The sequence below is a fragment of the Delphinus delphis genome, chromosome 3, assembly GCF_949987515.2.
Source record: "Delphinus delphis chromosome 3, mDelDel1.2, whole genome shotgun sequence".
Taxonomy (NCBI): Eukaryota; Metazoa; Chordata; class Mammalia; order Artiodactyla; family Delphinidae; genus Delphinus; species Delphinus delphis.
Window position 1 is genome coordinate 48,784,723 of NC_082685.1, and position 21,050 is coordinate 48,805,772.

The following is a 21,050-nucleotide window of genomic DNA, read 5'->3' on the forward strand; positions in this document are numbered from 1 at the left end:
GTTCTAGAGGCTAGAAGTTTGAAATCAAGGTGTTAGCAGGGCCCTGCTCCCTCTGAACCTGTAGGGAAAAGATTCTTCCTTGTCTCTTCTAGCTTCAGTTGTTTTGCTGGCAATCTTTGGTGTTCTTTGGCTTGTAGAAGCATCATTTCAATCCTCTGTCTTCACAATGCCATCTTCTCACTGAGCATATCTGTCTGTGTCTAACTTTCCCTTTTTGAAAGGATTTCAGTCATGTTGGATTAAGGCCCACCCTAATGGCCTCATTTTAATTTTATTACCTCTCTAAAGATCCTATTTCCAAATAAGGCCGTATTCCAAGGCACCGAGGGTTTGGATTTCAACATATCTTTTGGGAGATGGGGACACACTTGCACACATAAGATCAACTTAAGCAAAAAGGAAATTTTGTGGGAAAATATGAGGTGACTTATTTAATTGAAGGAAGAGCTAAAGAATGAGGACCCAAAGGGGCAAGAGCATGACTGCCCAGAGATCCAAGGAGCAGGAGCTACTCTCAGCCCCACCAGGAAGCTGCTGTGGGAATAGAGGAACCTTCTCTGACTTTGCCATTTTTGCATCACTCTGCATGACATTCAGAGTCCCAGGAAAATGTCTGATTGGGTCACTCCCCGGCTGGAAAAGTCAGTCCCATCATTTTTTTCCCCAGCTACATGACAGCAACAGAGAAGAGAATTCCCAAAGGATTTGGGATGCTATTACCAAGAAAAAGGAGGAAAAATGGTAAATGTACAAAACCGGTATCTGATCTAGGCCCTCTAGCAGGAAATAAGGAAGGGAGCAAAATTTGAAGAAAAAAGTATATTTTTATGTACTCCAAATTCATCAGCTCTATGTTAGTAAACCTCTGATGATTGTTAATACAGCCATTCAAGGAAAACTTGCCACTGTGATATAATTTGCCTTTCTTAAATAAGTGATGAGTGTGGAGAGAATTCCAGCTAATCATGGTTCTTTCCGTTACTGAGTTAGCTTTAGTTAGATTTGGCTACCATGTCAGTTTTACAGGTAGAGAAAGTTAGTTCCTGAGTAATTCCCTCTCCCATTGTTTGGTCTGTTGTTCTATACTCCGGTCCAGATCAGGATACCCCACTGTCTTGCTGGCCACAGGGAGCTCCCTGGTACAATGTGGTTAGCTACTCTTTGATGCCCTGTAGGGAAGGGTATAATCCCCTTGCAGCGCCTGAGGCACGCTCTTCTCATGCTTTAACACTAGGCTCTCCTTCTCATTGCACCCTCTCTCCCAACTCATCCTACCACCACCTTTTCAAAGAATATAGCCATTGTTCTATTAAGTTATGCTTTGAATTAAGAAAAGAAAGGAAGAGGTTGTAAAAATTAACAAAGTGAACTGCATAAAATGAGGGATATAAGGGGGTGGCTCATCATTAAATGGTGAAAAATCTTAAAGAATAGACTTAGCCCCCAGGCTGTCTCTTTGCATTTTTTCTTTGACTCTTCCAAAGACAAATGGCTGATAGAACTACCATGGTATTTTGGCTGTTGCCAGTTCAGTGAACTTCCTGGGCATGGAAGTAGTGATCTCCATGACTGGAACAACATACAAGGAGCAATCTGGGAGTTAAAGACCAGATCATTGAGTTTGGCAAGTTGCACCTCTCTCTGGAGATAAGAAGAAAGTTAGTACTCTAGGCAGAATCTGGGCTCAGGAAAGCGTGAGCAGAGAGTCCCATGAGAAGATCGGACCCTGATAAATGGGGATGAGATGGTCTCTACCAGTAGGTAGGAAATGATGGAGCAGGAAATATTTGGAACTTGACATTCTTGGCATCAGAGAAACAGTTAAATGGTTCAGCCCAGAAGTAACACATGTCAATTCTGTTCATGACTCGTAGGCCAAGTCACTCGGCCCCACTTAACCACAAGGAGGTCAGGAAGTGCATGTGCCCAAAAGGGGGAACTGGACATACCTAGCAAACAGCAGTAATGACTTCCACTTGTCAAAATGCAAACTCCAGATTCCTCCCTAACAGGCTCTAATTCAGGAGATCCTTGGAATCTGCATTTTAAGTAGGTCTCCTGAGGTGAGTCTGATGCAGGGGAGAAGGGCGGAATTTTTGGACCACAATTTAAAGAACACTGACTTAGAGCATCACCTCAGTATAGGTAGGTGATCAAGAGGATGGGGACAAGTTTGAGATACTGTTCTTAGAGCTCAGATATAGGGCCAACCCTGGGTCACCTCAAGTTGTTATCAGAGAGGACTGCATACATCTAGACACTGAGGCCCAGAGAGCTGGACAGAAGCTCTTAAAATGCCCAGGCATGAGGGTAGTGTTGGATCCGTGTCTGAGACTGAGAAGACCCTCAGGTATATGTTGAGCTTCTCAGATATTGGGAGAGGAAGAGGGATATGGGACCAATGCCTGGTTCTCATATGTATGATCTAAAGTTTATATTTATAATAGTAGAAACTCTTTGACCAATATAACATTTTATTGTACCATTGCTTTTTTCTTTCCTCTGTTCTTTTCCCACTTCTCTCTCCTTCTCCTTCACTTCCTCTACTACCCACTCACCCCATTTCCCCCCATTATTTTCTCTTCCTTCCTTATTTTTATTCTCTACCTCCCCCTCTAATTTTCCTCTTTCCCAATATCTCCTCTGCTTATTGCCCTTCTCCTTCATCCTTCTCCCCTCTTCTCTCTCATCAATTATGCTCCCTCCTTCTCCCTCTCATCCATCCTTTCCCTTGGCACCCCCCTATCCCCTCTCCAGGTATTATGCCATCTGCTGCCAGCCTTTGGTCTATAGGAACAAGATGACCCCTCTGCACATCGCATTAATGCTGGGAGGCTGCTGGGTCATCCCCTTGTTTATCTCTTTTCTCCCTATAATGCAAGGCTGGAATAACGTTGGCATAATTGATTTGGTAAGTACTCGTGCAGACCCCACTGGTTTACTGTCTGACTAACTTTGTTTGCTTGGGATTCTAAATAAACAATGTCAGGTTAGGTGGATATTCTAAGAAAGATCCTGGTAGCGGTCTGAGTAACAGCAATAACAAACAAAAAAAGCAGGCTAACATTTTCAAAAGCTTACTGCATGCCAGAAAGTACACTATGTACATATAATCCTTACAGCATCCCTTTGGGAAAATTACAATACTTTTCCCCCATTTCACAGATGAGAAAACTCAGGGTCAAAAAGTGAAGTAACATGCCCAGTGTCACACAGCTATTGAATAGCAAAACAGGTGTTCAAAGCTTAGCAGACATACTCCAGAGCCTGAGGGAAGTGATGTGCCCCAAGAGGCGTTCATCTCATTTCATGCTGAGATCCTATGAGGCTTACAGTGACCCACAGAAAACCTGTCAAGGAGGTGGGGGCTTCTGGAGAATGTTTGGGCCAGAAGTCGAGAGAACTGGACCCTGAGCTCAGCTCCATCCCTGACCCACTTCCTGAAAGTCTGTGATGAGAAAATTCATGGGTCCTCAGTGGGAACAGTGTCTTCCAGTGGTGCAGGAGAACAACACGTGGCACAGGTGCCAGGCTTCTGCCAAGCCCTGTCTAGATGCTCATGAAGAGTTTCCAGCTCTGACATACTATGTTTTTAATATCAAACTTGTAATGAAGATCGAAAACTATGGTCTGGATCCATTAGCAGGTATGTATATTCCCTAAGGAAGTTGTCAGGCAATCACTTTAAAATGGATCCCAGGACCGTGTTGTGGTAGGGAGGGGAATGGGGAGGAGAGATTGAGAGTGAGCTCTGGCCCAAGAGGACCAGTCAGAGTAGGAGCTGCCCCTTCCTCTCTCCATCCCATTCCTAGCCCCTAATCTTGCCTTATTCTTTGTCCAGGAAAGGATATCCAAACCAAGGCTGGGCCAGGATTTGCATGTGGTATGTCAGAACGAGAGTTCCTTGGGCTTCTGAAAGAAATGCTGGGCACAGAGGAGCGGAGAAGTGAAAGGGGATCCGTACAAGGGAGACTGTATTGATATTTTCTTAAATCCTGTCCCTCTTCTTTCAAACTTTCATTTTTATCATTCTTGGGGGAAATGAGATTCAAATTTCCAATAACCAGTAGAATAATAATTATAATGGCCAACAAATGTTGAACACTTACTGTGTGCCTAGCCCCGTGTTAATTTAATCATTATTATCTCGCTCAGGCCTCACAATAATAGTATATGTAAATCCTGTCATTGTCCTCAGGAAACTGAGGGTCAGAGAGGTTAAGTCACATTGTTAGAGAGTGGTGGTGACTATATCTAAGCCCAGACTTACTGGACTCCAGAGTCTGTGTTCTTATGTTTGTGCTAAACTTAATCCCTAATGGAGAAGCCTTTGGAAGCATAATCTTCTGTGCATTAAAACTTGTAGCAAGGGTACAGCACTCTTACCTTCTGACGTAGAACTTTCAAGGAGAATAACCTAGGGAATTTTGTTCATTTGTGAGAGTGAGATAGAAGCATCCCCTGTTTACTTCATGTAACTGAATGGGGCATCTGCTTACTGTTAACGTGCCTAGTATTTGCTCCATGGTATTACGATTGCATTTCATATCTTTTTACTCATTTGCACATTGAATCTGCCTAGAGGGAAACTAGCATAACCCAGATGTTCATAACACATGTACAGTTGATCCTTGTTATTCATGGTAATTAGGGTCTATAAAGCTGCTGCAAATACTGAATTAGCAAATCATGAATCTTTGTTCCTAGGTGAAATGTGACTTAAGGCAAGTAATACTTAGGTAAAAAGAGATTTTGTAATGATTAAAAATGTCAGTTCAATAGGAGGATATACTATAACCTTACAATATATCAATACTATAGGACAAGATACTAAATGTGTACACAATGAATGAAATAGTGTGTTATGTATCAAAATATATATGATACATATCTCTGTTCATGTGTATCTTCACACTGCATGCATGCTGACCTCCGGAAGGGAAGAGTCATTGGGTTACACAGCTCTCTTCAGCCAAGGACTATTTCTAGAGAAGGCTGGTAACTAAGAGCTGTCAGCAGGCAGAGTTTATAGGTGGAAAAAAAAGTTTCAATTCTTAAGAGGGATCTAGTATATCACAGTATCCAATACAAATGAGGTTTATGCCAGGAATTTAACACAATCAATGTAATTCACTATGAATAAAAGAAACAAGGGAAAACCCACATGATCATCTCATTACTGCCAAAAATGCATTGACAAAATTCAATATACAATCATAATTTTTTTTATGATGATGAATGTGTAAGTATACACAGAAATTTTATTTATTCTTTTTTTTTAACATCTTTATTGGAGTATAATTGCTTTACAATGATGTGTTAGTCTCTGCTTTATACCAAAGTGAATCAGCTATACATATACATATATCCCCATATCTCCTCCCTCTTGCATCTCCCTCCCACCCTCCCTATCCCACCCCTCTAGGTGGTCACAAAGCACTGAGCTGATCTCTCTGTGCTATGCAGCTGCTTCCCACTAGCTATCTATTTTACATTTGGTAGTATATATAAGTTCATCAAACTAAGAATAGAAGGGAACTTTCTCAAATAGAGTGCATTGACAAAAAACTTACAGCAAGTGTCATACTTAATAGTAAAATATTGAAAGCTCCTCTCCTGAAACTAGGACTGTAACAATGGTGTCCACTATTACCCCTTTTATTCAGTATTGTACTGTTGATCTTATCAAGTTCAATATGCAAGGAAAATTGTATTAAGACTGGAAAGGAAGAAGTGAAATTGTCATTATTTGCAGATCACATGAGTATTCATGGAAAAAATTCAGAAGAATCTAAAGATGAAATATTAGTTACTAATTTAACAAAGTTCCTGGATACATAGCCAATATACAAAAAATTTTCACTGAGTTCTGTGTATTAGCAACAGACAATTACGAATAAGAATTTTAATGTAGTACTGTTTGCAATGGAATAAAAATAGAAATACTTAGGATTAATCTAATAAAAGATGTGTAAGATATTTACACAAAAATGTAAAATATTACTGAAATTCTAGAAGACTTAGGTAAAGGGAAAGAATTATCATGTTTGTGAATTGGAAGACTTAACATTGAAAAACTGTTATTTTTCCTCAGTCATTCTATTCTAACTCCAATCAAAATTCTAAAAGATTTTTATGGAAATTGATAAGCTGATTCTAAATTTTATATGGGAAATACTGAGATATAAGAATACCCAAAGCAGCCAAAAGTATATTCCTTTTCTGCCATCATGATTCTATGTGCTGTAGGCTTATTAGAAGAAAAAGAAAAGCTTTGCTGATAAACCTTCTTTTTTATTTCCTTTCCCTTCACCTTTTTCTTTTATTCATCCCTCCCTTTCCTTCACTATTCTTCTCCCCTTCTTTCTACCTTCCAAACCCTCCTTTTCTCTTCTTTTTTATCCTTTTCCTTTTCTTACAATTTTTCTCATTCCCCTCCTGCTTCTTCCTGTTCACTTTTTCCTTCCCTTTCTCCCTTCCTTCCTCATTTCCTCTCTCTCTCTAACTCTCAGATAGAAAAAAGGAAGTTCAACAAGAACGCTAACTCTACGTACTGCATCTTCATGGTCAACAAGCCCTATGCCATCACCTGCTCTGTGGTGGCATTCTACATCCCGTTTCTCCTCATGGTGCTGGCCTATTATCGCATCTATGTCACAGCTAAGGGGCATGCCCACCAGATTCAGATGTTACAACGGGCAGGAGCCCCCTCAGAGGGCAGGCCCCAGCCAACAGACCAACATAGCACTCATCGCATGAGGACAGAGACCAAAGCAGCCAAGACCCTGTGCATCATCATGGGTTGCTTCTGCCTCTGCTGGGCTCCATTCTTTGTCACCAATATTGTGGATCCATTCGTAGACTACACTGTCCCTGGGCAGGTGTGGACCGCTTTCCTCTGGCTTGGCTACATCAATTCTGGGTTGAACCCCTTTCTCTACGCCTTCTTGAATAAGTCTTTTAGACATGCCTTCCTCATCATCCTCTGCTGTGACAATGAACGCTACCGAAGACCTTCCGTTCTGGGCCAGACTGTCCCCTGTTCAACCACAACCATTAATGGATCCACACATGTGCTAAGGTGAGTGCTTCAGGGCTTGTTAGACTTTGCTCATTTGCAGGACTCAGAAGAGGTAACTTTCCAGTTTTCTGTTTCCAGATAGATTATTCTTGAAAACTTGTGCAGTACTTTCAAAGGTTAAAAAAAAAAAATTCTACCATCCATTAATGGAATAGAGTAAGGGCTCAGGGTAAGGGCTCAGGAACTGGGGGTGAATGACCTACATTCAAATCCAGCCTCCATAGTTCTTTGATTTGGGGAAGTCATTTAACCATTCTGAACCTTAAATTCATTAAAAAAAAATGAAAATCATAATCACGATTTCTACATCACAGGCTTTTTTGAGGGTCAAATTAGCTAATATATGTAGAGCACATAGTACAGAGTCTGACACATAGTAAGAACTTAGTAAATATTATCTACTCCTACTTACAGGTAGTATTTTAGGATAGTGATTAAAAGCATGGTAAAATAGTCTTTATTTTGACTCTCAGTGCCACTGCTAATCATTTGTATGATCCCTTTTGATTTTTATTTTCTTCAACTGTAAAAAATGGTAATAATAATGATACCCATCTTATAGGGCTTTTATGACAGGAATAATGTATTCATATAGAGCCTGATACATAGTAAGTGCTCATAATACTACTAATGTGAATAGTAGCATATAACCTGATACCCTAAGATGACCATAAAATAACATGATAAACTAAACTAAAATAAATAGAATGATAAATATGCAATAGTAATGTTATGTGATACATGATATATTGGAAGTATGGACAATGTAGAGTGGAGATATGAGTAGGAAAGAAGCTGGCTTGGTTAAGGGAATCAGGGAAAACGTCACAGAACAGCATTTTATAAGAATTTGAGACTTGGAGGAGATGTCAAGGAAGGCATTCCAGACAGAGAACAGCATGAGGAAGGAAATGGAATATGAAGGAGTGTGGAAATGTCAGGTGGTTTACCCAAGGTCACGTAGGTTGACGGAGGTGGGAGTAACTTTGAAGTTCAGTGACTAGGCATGATGCCTCTTTCCAAACTGAGAATTTTCTTGCTACCCTGGCTTAGAGTTGTTCTCAGCTGTGTAAAGCTATGTGTGATAAATACATTCATCCTGTAGCAAAGATGAATTGTCAACGACAGTTTTTTCCTTTGCCCTGAGATGCACAGGAATTTCCAAAGAGCAGTTCCTTCTTTGAGAAAAGCATTTAATTTCTCTGATGATGACAATATTTAGCTGTTCTGGCAGCTGAAAACTGGGGACTTTTCATCTGCATGTGTAAGAAAAGAAGAAGAAAATAGGAATTGCTATGAAATATCAATGCTTTGCCTCAGAGACTGCTCAGAAGCATGAATTCAATTTTCTGCTACCAGTGTGGGCAGCCTTGTAGCTAAAGCCTAGTATGATGTTGAGATTCCAGCTGGTGGAAAGGCCTCAAAGGATACTCCTATAGGCTGTCATTCTTTCTTAATTATTGTGCCTTCGTCAGTGTCATAGAAAGGATCCAACAGTAAAGTGTATGTACAAGAACTTCTGTGCGGGTGCCAGCGAGTTTTTAGCTATTTAAGCTTAGCAGTTGCCCGAGTACAGGCTGCCGACTACTTACAGAGTGTGCTCCAGCAGTGCATTTACTAAGTCAGTTGTTTAGAACTGGTACCTTTTCCCGTAGAAACAGTCATAGAAAGAATTTAGGGTTTCTAGGGCATCCCAAGAAACCTATTTTACTAATACTATATTATTTTATCCCTGCTGCTTTTGGAAATCTGCAGCATGATTGTTAAGCAGAGATGGCAGTTTAGAGATGGCTTATGTGTATATTCTTCACACTTTATTCCTTACATTTATTTCTTCCTGAGGTCATGAGAAGTACAGAAAGTTGGTCTGAGGTGTTTTTCTGTGGGGGTGAGGAATCTTATAAGAGTGGGGGTGGCCTATACATAGAAAACTATTTGAAACTTGAATCCACTAGAGTGTAAGCCTTGCAAGGACAGGAATCCTGCCTGTTTTATTTCCTGCTACATAACAAATAACCCCATATGTTTCTTCATGGGTAAATTAACAAACCATAAAATTAATTCTCCAGATCAACTGTTTTAACTTAACACAATCTAAGGAAAATGTGTGTTTTTCTTAAAAGTCCCACAAATAGGACAACAAATTCACATGAGTTCATGAAATATAAAACCAAAACAATGAAAAGTAAAATCAGCTTTTATCCTGCTAATCCTACCCCTAGCCTCAGAGACAAGAATTACCACTAGTCTGCTAATCTTTTCAGTGCATTTACAAACATTCATAAAAACATACAAATTCATAGATTTTTCTCCCTTCATTTTACATAAATAGAGCCTTCTGTGTGTATTTTTCTGCACCTTGCTTTTTATCCATTAACAATATATTTCAGAGATCATTCCACATCAGAACATATAAATCTAACTCATTCTATTTAACTGTTCCATAATCTTCTGTACTAAAAATACATATTAAATTTTGTTTAATTATTTCCCATTAGTAGATATGTAGGTGTCTCCAATCTTTTGCTGTTACAAACTGTACTATTTTTAATGCCTGGAACACATTTCTTTGTACATATGCCATTATTTCTCTCAGATAACTACCAAAAGTGAAATTGCACTGTTGACATGTATGTGCATTTAAAAATGTTATGCTTACCATGAAATTGACCTCCCAGAGCACCATAGTGCTTTGCATTTTCATCAGCAGGGTGTGAGAGTATCTGCTACTCCTTCCCCTCACCAACACTGGATACTAAGCATCTTTTATGAATATACTAATTTAAAATATGCTCTTTCGTTTAATTTGCATTTCCCAGATGACTTGATAGATTGAACCTCTTTTAAATTAGTTATTGACTGCACCTTCATATGTTTGGTACTTTATCTGACAACTTTGTTCTGTTTTTCTGATTAATTTCTGGATGCTCTTTATTATATTCCAAATATTAATCCTTTGTTATATAATTTTCAAATACATCCTCCCATCTTCTGCTTGGTTTTGAACTTTGCTTAACTTTTGTCTTATAGAAGTTTCAGATTTTGAAAAAACTATTCTTATTTGACCTCTTACAGTTGACTCACTTCCTTCTTGAAAAATTTTCCACATTAATTTTCCTAAACACCATACTTGTCTGGTTTTCCTCCTAACTCACTAGCAACGCTTTCTTAGAATCCTTAACAGGTTCTTCCTTCTCTGTCTGGCCTCTCAGTGTTGGAGTTCTTCAGGGCTTGCTTCCTGATACTCTCCTCAAACTACATTCTCACTTGGTGTGATTTAACCATCCATAGCTTTAAATACAATTGTCATGCTGTCAGCCCTCTCTTTAATTAATATCTCCAGGTCATAGCTGCCCTCTAAACTCCAGACCACAAGATCCAATTTGCTTCCTTGACAACCCCAGTTATGTGCTTCTTTGGAATATCAAATTTCATGCATCCAAAACAGAATCGTCCTATATCTCGTACCCCAACTGCAAATTTCCTGAGTCTTCCCTATCTCCATAAGTAGAGCTATCATCTACCGTGTTACTAAATCCAGACACTTTTTTTTGTAGTTCTGATAGGAAACTAACATGTTATAAGGCAGACTTAAAGATTTTAGAAAGGAGAACCAATCAGCCGGTATTGGAAATATGGAGTTAAATTGAAATAAATGTAAAATTCAACCATAGGAGCAAAATATAAACCACAGAAATGTAAGATGATGCCTGAACAAGTTTATAGCTGCATATATAAAATTTGGAACTTGATAAGTGTGCCTTCAGTTTCCTCATCCAAGGCATCTGTTGACAAAGTACTGGGCAGGCCACCAGAGACCTCCTTCCATATTAATGATAATGATTGTGATTCCTAACATAATTCCAGAAAAGACTGTGCCAGTTACTGTATTTAAGAACTCTGAATGCATCATTGCATTTAATTTTTACAACACTCAAAGAATTTGATATTATAATTATCGTCATTTTAAAGATGAGAAAACCAAGGTTTAGAGAGGGTAAGTAACTGGCCCAAACTCACACAAGTAGTAAATGATGAAGCTGGAATTCAGACGTAGGTCTTTCTGATTCCAGAGTTCAGTTTTGTCCAGCCCACTTAGAGTTAGGAATAGGGTTACCACTTCTCATGTTTATCTTGACTCTTTGGATAAATTTGGTGAAATATTTATCAAAAGGTCAACTCTACCGTCCTGCTTATATTTCTCTATCTTGTCTGCAAACCGTGAAGATTAGTAACTTGTTCAAATCCAGGCATTTTTCAGTCTCTTTTCTAAAAAGGGACTAAGGTTAGATCAGGTGGCCCTATTCTTAGTAATCTCAGATTGAGTCCTGTCCCTGGGTACATGTTGACTATTCAAAGAAATAATCAATTTAATACAAGCTCACCTCAGGGTAGGGACTAAACTCTACTATAGAAATCACCCTTTTCACATTTTTTCAATTGGATCATTTGTTCTTTTCTTCTACTTCTGAATGGCAGTGGCCTGTTCACAGTACTCTTTTTCATGGCATTTGTGCTGCTTTTGATTATAGAGTTCCTTATTTGACTCCTATAAGGCCAATTATTCCTTGAGGGTAGAAACTATGGCTTTCTTTTCTCCATGTACCATATAGCCCCTCACACAGTATCTGCAAAATAGTATATAGTCAAATGATCAGTACATTTTTACTGATGAAATATCTTCATGATTATCTTCAGGTTTATGAAGGATTCACATGCTCAAAATTGAAAATTATCTGTTTTTTCTTTTTTTAATCTTCCCTGAGGCTCTAAAAAGTATAGAGGACTTAGTCTACAACCCAAGACTCACATTGAGGAAAGCCAGTTCATGGCAGCACTATGAGACTATGAACTTTTTTCTCTTAAAATCTTTTTGAGAGAATGGAATTGTACTTTTCCAGGTTGAATTAAAAATGAGCTAGTCTGGCCTCAGTGGTTTAGAATAGTAAGTTTCCCATGCTTGGCCCTGTCCTCATAGCCCTTTGACTTACATGACATTTTATTATTAAACAAGCAGTTGGGTAGCCAGTGAAATAAAATATGCTTTTGCAAGACATTTTTAGAGGACTCTGATCACTCAGATTGTACTAATTACACACAGTAGCAGAGATGTCTGCAGTTGTGTTTGGTTGTTTTCTGTTGGATAATTGTCTTCTTTGGGAATATCCAGCCACAATCAAAATAGAAGTGAAGATAACACTTGGTTGGCTGATGAAATAGTTTGTCCTATAGATATGTACATTACATAGTCTTTTTTTAAAATTAATTTTTGGCTGCGTTGGGTCTGTTGCTATGCGTGGGCTTTCTCTAGTTGCGGCAAGCTGGGACCATTCTTCATTGCGGTGCACAGGCTTCTCATTGCGGTGGCTTCTCTTGTTGCGGAGCGTGGGCTTTAGGCGCACGGGCTTCAGTAGTTGTGGCACGCGGGCTCAGTAGTTGTGGCTTGTGGCCTCTAGAGTGGAGGCTCAGTAGTTGCAACGCATGGGCTTAGTTGCTCCACGGCCTGTGGGATCTTCCTGGACCAGGGCTCAAACCCATGTCCCCTGCGTTGGCAGGCGGATTCTTAACCACTGTGCCACCAGGGAAGTCCCGGGTACATAGTCTTTTTAAAAAATAGCTTCCAAACATGAATTAGTGTCATAAAAATGTTTCTTGGCGCTATTTTAATTTGTATGCACACATATATAAGAAAGAGGCATAATGCCAGCATGTGAGCAATGGATTCTAACAGTTTCATCCTGTGTATGAACTGATTCTTAGTGAATTTGGAGCCAGCGTCTCTCTCCTTGTCACATCTTTAACCTGATTCTGTAACTGTGTTTTCCCCATCTGCCAACATCTCTCCTAGTCTCATAGAAGTTACTTTTGCCACTCTAGGAAACTCACATCAAACATAACAGCAGAGAAAGGAAGAAATATCCTAATGAGAAAACATTGGCTGCTTTCCTACTCAAGTCAGGAATAAGACAAGAATGCCTTGTCATCTCTGCTGTTCAACATTGTGTGTACAAAATCCAAATGACAGAAGGAAGAAACATGATAATTTTATCTGATGTTAACCAGTAAAATATGGGAGAATATTCTTTTGGAAGCCTGGCCTCAGCTCAGTCATTCTTCAAGCCAAGTGATACTCCCTACTTGGGAGGCATAGCGTGAACATATAGACTGTGACTACACAGAGTCACGTGGGTGACAGGTGATAGGAATAAGCCATATTGATTTGATTTGAGGTTAAATAGGGATTTGATTCTGGAATTCTTTGTTCACTGGATAAACGCCAAGGATTTTGCCAGTCTTGTTCACTGCTGTATCCTCTGAGCCTAGTAAAGTACCTGGAACATCATGAGACTTGACAAGGGAATGAAGGAATGCTTCTGTTCCTTCTCCCCTGGCCTAGCTTCTCTTCTATTTAGCTGTCTCTATGCTGATTAGCTCTGAGGGTCCATGGCAGAGTAGGGACTCAGGGTGCTGACAGTAACTTTAGACAGAGATTTTTCTGTACGTGAAATCCACTGAGGATTCCAGCTTTGGCTTCTTGGGTAAATAATTCCTATCCTGCCTATGTCACTACCTCACTGTGAAAATCAAACAAGATAATAGATGTGCAATTGCTTTCCTAACTGCAAAGCTCTGTCCTCATGGGAGAGATAAGTATGTTGTAAGAGCAGACTATTTATAAGTTAGGTAACACAAGCAGAGTTTACATGCAAAGTTTAGCTTTGTGGATGGGTTTCTCTACTCATGCCAGGCTTCAGCATCTTCCCTGGTTCTCCAAGTATAGATCTTGCTCAAACTTAGGTCACTCACCTGATTCCTAAGAAGGCTGAACATCTCTTCAAGCACTTCCCAAAGAAATTCTTACATATCTAACTTGGCTCTTGGCTGTCATCCTCTGTTCTCCACCCTCAATCCCCCGATGAAAAGGTTTTCCATTGACCTGGAGGTCTCTAGACCTGCCCTGTCCAATAGGGTAACCACTAGTCACATTCAAAGAGCTCAGTGGTTACATATTGTAAGTGGCTACTGGATTAGACAGTACAAATGTAGACTATTTCATTTATCGTAAAAAGTTCCAGTGGACAAAACAGCTCTAAAGCTGTTCTAAAGGCTCTAAAGCAATTTGAACCTTCTCTCTCGAAGGAAACAATGTATATTTTCCCTCATACTTATTAACTCCTGTTATCCACCAGAGCTTAATAATAAATAAACTGATTCTAATGGATGGGCTATATTAAGTCTTTGACATTTCAATGCATAAGATTAGTATATTCAGATTTATATGTGGAATCAATAAAGAAAAATATGAAGATAGGGAAAAAGTGGAAGTAAGAAAGAGGCAAAGAGAATGAGGTTCCCCCAAAAAACAGTAGAAGGAAAAAAAATTCTTTCAGGTCATTATTGCCTCTTGTTATCAGAATTTATAATTGTATTCATGTCTTGTTTACTTCTTTATTATCTATCTTCCAGTCAGACTGTCAGTCCCTGAGGGCAGATAACATCCATTTTATTCCCAAAAGTTCCCCCAGGGTGTAGCACATTGCTCAGTTAATACATTTGCTGAATGAATGAATGGATGCCCTTATCAGACCCTATCTAGACCCTATTGTTCACATGGACAGTGTATACTGAAATAAATTTTCACCACTTAAAAATTTTTTTTTGTTAATTCCTTAACTGGAATAGTTTTTTGTTTGTTTTGTTTTTCCACTATGTAGACACTTGCCAACTTTCTAATTCACCCCATCAGAATTCCCCATTTAAATAAAGGTTTTCACATAGTAGATTGGAAGATTACCCATGGATGAGGAAATAATTTAGGTTTGATTTACTTTGGATCCTTAGAGGTTTCTGCTTGGAGGTTTTTGGCCTTTGCCTTGAACTTTGGAGGCTACAATTGGATTCAACATTTGCCTCATTGTTTTGAGCCAAAGCAGACTTAATCTGGGTAAACCAAGGCTGGGTGAGCATGACCTTGCCTTCTCTCCCCCAGTCTCCCCCAGGGATGGCTGCATAATTCGCAGCCCCAATGCAAAATGAAAATGTGGGGCCCCTGGTTCAAAGGGCAGGAACACATTTCTGTTAAAAGTATTAAAATGGAAATCCTTTTTCCTTCCTCCTCAGTCTTTCTCTCAACTTGTCATATGTATTTTATTTGCTATTTACCTTTTCTCTAGTAGAAAAACAAAATGCAATTTTAAAGTATTAGCAGAAAATTTACCGTCTGTCTTTATATTGTGCACTGACAGTTTTAAATGCAAAAATAAGAGCATTTAACCTGTGTGTGGAGTCACCAAAATTATACAGATTACACAAATTGTATTTTGTAATTCAGACATGCTTATGTATTTTATTTTTACCAGACAGTGCACAAAACTAACGCAACTGTTTTTATTTCACTTCTTGATACACACACATTCTACTAACATTCTCCCTTCAGCTTACTGGGGAGTAAAGAAGGACTGAAGAGAAAAGAACCATGATTTGCTCTATCATATCCTTTCTTTCTATGTCAGTATTTTCAACATAAGTGCTTGGCTAATAGAGGAAGGCAATGCATGTGGAAAAGACTTGGTAGGGTTCCTTGATGGTTCCTTTTTCTTAGAAAATCACTGCCTCCTTTCTGCATCTGGCAAGTTCTGGTTCAAATGGAAAACATGGGCTCTCAGGGCCACCAGCCATCTGCTTACTCAGTCATAGATGTGTTGATAGGAAACATGAGTGCAGAATTGTAGCGGACCCACGATCTGTGGGAATTCAGCAAGACTCAGCAAATACAAGGTAAGCATGTTACAGAAGCTGCTGACAAAAAGACGATGGGAGAAAGGAAGATGCTTTATATACATTATGTATTCACGTGTTTGCTTTGAGTCTTAGTAACTCTTTATGTATGGTTGGTCTACCAGAATTCTGTGCTCACAGGGCATCACTAACGTGAGAGGCAGCAAGGAACTATGGTGTACACACATACTGCACGTGTCATCTCTGCTCACATGCATGCTTCATTGTCCCTCAGAGATCACAAGTTCAAAGATAAAGTTATTGAGAATTCCAAGATGAGGACAAGCAGAACATTACACCAAGCTCTGGGTTCCTGTGTGACTGCTTTGGTCACACAGCCATGAAGCTGGCCCTGTCCTCAGTCCTTCCCCAATCCCAACCTGAAGGAGCTCTCACAAAACATTGTTCTTGTTGAGATCACACCGGGAAAACAGTGAGAATAACATCAGAAGAGCTCCACTTGCCTCATCAAATACTCAGAGTTAGAAAAGTTAGTGCTGTTTGCAGAGTGTACTTGGAAAAGTTCGGTAATCAAGTGGCTTAAGCTGCCCTCCAGGATGCCTACTGCTGGACTAAAGTGCTGAGGCCTAAAACATCATCCTTGCCACTGTCTCTGACTCAGAGGAAGGTGAACTTTGGTAAGTAAACAAAGGGGCATTGGACCCAATGTAGCATAATGGCTATAGGGGCTGGAGTCTGTCACATCTGGATGTCAGTCCTGTCTGAGATCTGTCATTTACTATCTATATAATCTTTAGCATGTGACCAGACATCTCTAGGCCTCTGTTTCCTCACCTGTAAAATGGGAATAATATTAGAACCCATCTCCTAGGGCTTTTGTTAAGGTTAAATATGATAACGTATGTGCAGAGCTGAGCCCAGCTTCTGTTACACAGAAAGTGCTCCATGCACGGAAGCTGCTGTAACTGTTGTTATTATAATTGTAGATATAACATTGTTCATATCTTGGTTAAAACAAACAACTTCTCCAGTTATTTTCTCAGCCTCCTGATAAGCATCTCTTAAGAAATGAGTCAATAGAAATCTCTGTGTTCTAAACACTGCTCCTTAAACAAGGAACGCAGAGCTCCCTCTGTTAGAAGAAAAGCCAGAAATGAATGAAATTAAATTAATTACACTGTTTATAAATAATTGTTTAAACATGAGACAAGACCTGTTTCCTGGGTACATCATGCCCTGTGCTGAACAGTTGGGACTCTTATTTTGAATATGCCTTCTGGCTTTTAAATTACCTGTAGGCATTTCTTTGATCCGACATAAAACATGCTAACTTGTCTAACAAGTTGGTTACAGTCTGTGTGTATTTGTTTTCCCCCTTTGGCTCTGCAGGTGCTCTTGTTGCTAGGTTGTTAGGGTTCCATGTACCAGCCCTCTGAGATTGGTGCCCACTGTGCATGTCATACTTCAGGGCAAACCCCAAACCACACCCAGCTGCAGTGGTGCTCAAGGTGGTTTATCAGAGGTCAAGAATAGAGGCAGTGTGATGTGGGGCTCTGGCCCTTGACCCTGGCTGCACACTAGAGTCACCTGGGAGCTCCTGGGTTCCACATGTAGAAATTCCATTTTAACTGGTCTGGTTGGGGACCAGAAATGCGTATGTTTTAGGAGCTCTAACGTACAGCAGGATTGAGAACCATCAGTGTTCTCAATGGACACTGGAAAGAGCAGGAAGCCTGTCTTCTAATTCCTTACTGATTGCTGTCATTTCTCTCAGCACCAATAAAATGAGAAAGTTCACATAGATAATGCTTCAAGTTTAGGTCTAGCTCCATGTCTTAAACTATTGAGATAGTCTGGATTTAAACTGGTAGTTCTCAACTGGGGACAGTTTTGTTTACCAGGGGACATTTAACAATGCCTGAAGGCATTTTTGGTTTTCACAACTGGTGGATGCTACTGGCATCCAGTGGACGGAGACCAGAGATGCTACTAAACATTCAAGAATGCATGGGACACCCCTCCCCAGAGAATTCTCTGGTCCCAAATTTCAAAATAAATCTGTGGTTGAAAAACCTTGCTTTAAACCAGTCCTCTGGGATTTGTAACAAAGAACCTCCTTACCTCTGCCAGGGGACAGCAGGAGGAGAGGTCTTTGATCAATGCCAGGAGTTGTGTGTGCTTTTATCTGCCTACTACAGTGCAGCCCCTGCATCCCTTGGCTCCTCTTAATCCACATCCACACCTAAGACAAGACAAGGGGGAAAAAACCCTGTAAAAGGCAGTTATTTCTGAGAGGAAGGGCCCTGAATGTCCGTGGTTAGAGTGCCAGTAGTAACCTTGCAGATAAACCCTTTCTCCGAGGCAGGCTCTGTGAACTTGTTCCCTTACGGCATGCACTTGCCAGAGACACAGTCCTCCTAATTTAGTCGGGGCAGCTGTTCAGGAAGGAATTGCCTCCAAAGCACACTTAAGAGACCTACTAGGAAACCATATCCCTGTGTAAATGTGTGCTTAGTCCACACTGTAATGATACCTGACTCTGGCCCATAGAAGTGGTAAAGCTGCTTCTTACTCTGGGTGTCGACAAACTAGAGTGTCTCCAGGAGAGGAAAAACATCATGATTTTCTTTGCAGAATTCATGAAGGAATGGGGCATGATGAGTTTAGGGCTCAAAGAAGATTCAGGTCATGAGCGTTGTTTTTAATATCTCTGAAGGCTGTTTTGGGAAAGAGGGATCTGATTTGTTCTGCATGGTCTCAAGGGAAAGAGGTAGGTACAAAGGATTGAAGTTTTAAGAATGCATGTTTCAGCACAAAATGGAACGGATCCTCTTACTAAGTGTTGATGGACCATCAGTCACTGGAAGCATTGACTGATCATTTGTCAGCATGGCCAAGGAAGGGGTGGGAGGTCAAAGGAGATATTGTCAGACCCTTTCTTTGTGATTGTGTGAGTTACAGAACCACGCAAGTCCTCCCACAGTGCAGTTAAACATGAGAGAGCACAACCTACTTTAGCCAGTGTAGCACTTTGTTTGGTTGAAGCTGGAGACCTTCTGGAAAGGTTACCAGTGGGAAGAGATGTGCCAGAGGTGATATTGTCAATTGCAGGGACCATTTTCTTTTCCTTTATGATTCTTCTAGCAATCTGGCTAGTAGGAAATTTAGACACATCTAAGGAAGGAATCCATTCCTGGGTTCTATAGATGCCTGCTTAGTGGTTAAGCAGTTGATTTTATTCCTGAGATCCTGTTTGAGAAAAATGTTGTCATATCCACCTATCCAGATAAATTTCTGTTCTTTGAGGCTTTAATATGAGTGGAATTGCTGTTTAAAGATTTGTAAGGAGAAGGACTGAGATTAAAGAAATATCCCCTCAACCTGGTTTTCATGTTCTTCCTTTTTCACATGGGGACAGTTAAGACCTGGACTTCTCTGGTCTGAAGGTAGTTAAGGCAGGGTCCCAACCTAGAGGAAATCAGAGTACTGATGAAGAAGTTTAGTGTTATGGCTAAAAGCATAGGACTTGGCATTTGATGAACCTCAGTCTGAATTCAGGTCCTGCCACTTTGAACCTGCATGATCCTGGGCAGGTTACTTGACCTCTTGCTGCCTCGGTTCCTTCCTGTGCAAAAGTGGAAGTAAAGGTGGTTCTTGCCTCATAACACTGTTACGAGGCTGGTGTGAGATACTGTACATATAGAGCTTGGGATAAGTAACTTATTGATATATTGTGATCTCCTTATCATAATCATCATCTTAGTAGGCAAAAAAGCAGGAACACTAGGTTGGGAAGACAAGGCTTCTTTTTCTGGAACACTGGTGCATTGTCAGAACTGGGTCTGAGGGGAAATGGTTTGGGGTCAAAATCATCATAATATCCTCCTCATAAGGTACAGGATAGTTCCTGAGCAATAAGTTCAGAAGCAGAAGGAAAATTACTTCAACTGCAAGGATAGGGGAACTGTGGGGAAGGGAGTGAGGCAGAAAGTTCTAGCTTCTGTGCTCCAAGAAATGCTGTGAAATCATCTCCAACCCTTGAGCAAGGAAACCTGGTGGATGGCTTCTGGTTATATAAACAAATATCTGAGTGTGCTCTGGGTTGTATTCAACCAAAGAGCCAAGAACCTGCTTTTTACCAAGTGATTTCTGAATTATTTTCTCATTCTCATTTTTTACAAGATTCTTGGAAACATTCACAGTTAGAATTGTCCTTGGAGAGCTTTTTGTTCTCTAAGAAATGCGTGAATCTATATTTTGATAAACCTGACAAACAAATATATTTGGTGCCTACTCATGTTCCTTTTATTCTTTTCAAACTTTTATTTCCTTTGCTGGCTTGTATAATGGAATTTTTCTTCTATTTGTGAATTTTCATTGCCTGCTTAGAGTTTCTGACTTTGGCAAAAGGAGTGTGTGTGTGTGTGTGTGTGTGTGTGTGTGTGTGTGTGTGTATGATTGTCATGTATAATAACTAGTTGCCTAAGAATAACTTGGTTTCTTGGTCCAGACATCACCATCTTTATTATCGTCATCTTAGCATCTACCATTTACTGAACATTGGTTTTATATGCCAGCCATTGTGCTAAGTGCATTACATGTGTCATCTCATGGAATCCTTAATATAATCCATGGAGCAGGTATTAAAATCCCCATTTTACTGATGGGGAAATTGAGACTCAGAGAGATTAAATAACTTGGCTACTGTCCTATAGCTGGTGAGTGGTAGGCCAGGATTCTAACACATGTTCACCTAATTTCAGAGCCCTTGCTGTTAACCACTAAGCTGTGCTCCTTGCTAGTTAATTAATCACTCTTGAAATAATGCAGAACTTTTGATTCTTAGACATGGAAAGGGCTTCAGAAGTGATCTGGTCAAATATCCCAACCAATGCAGTGATCTCTTCTACAACTTATCTAGTAGGTAGTTGTCTGTCTCCCCTCCCAATGAGGGGTAACTTATTATTATCCAAGGCAAGACATTGGCTGGGTTGCAAATTATAATTTTTTTGCCTCTGGTTTTCTTTTGGGACTATGTGTATAATATAACCATAAAGAGAGAAGCTATTTCATGTGTATCGTTTAAGAGAATGTTAAGGCCATTCAAACATGTGGGATTTTAAACTGTAAATGCCAGCTGGATTGAGCTGTAATAGAATAGCCTTGAGCAATATAGTGTGACTTGCAGTGGGCAGATAGTGAAGGGCATATAAAGCCCTTCTTGCCTGAC

General features: G+C 40.0%; 1 protein-coding gene across 2 annotated transcripts in view; it reads left to right on the forward strand.

Moving 5' to 3' along the window:
- HTR4 (5-hydroxytryptamine receptor 4) overlaps positions 1–21,050 on the forward strand; it is a 182,161-nt gene that overhangs the window by 126,278 nt on the left and 34,833 nt on the right. The window contains exons 5-7 of one of the 2 annotated variants that reach the window (XM_060008587.1): positions 2,758–2,911; positions 3,842–3,883; positions 6,513–7,081. In XM_060008587.1, the coding sequence (XP_059864570.1) occupies positions 2,758–2,911; positions 3,842–3,883; positions 6,513–7,081 (765 nt within the window). The remainder of the gene's footprint in view (positions 1–2,757; positions 2,912–3,841; positions 3,884–6,512; positions 7,082–21,050) is intronic. The other variant, XM_060008588.1, reaches the window with a different exon arrangement.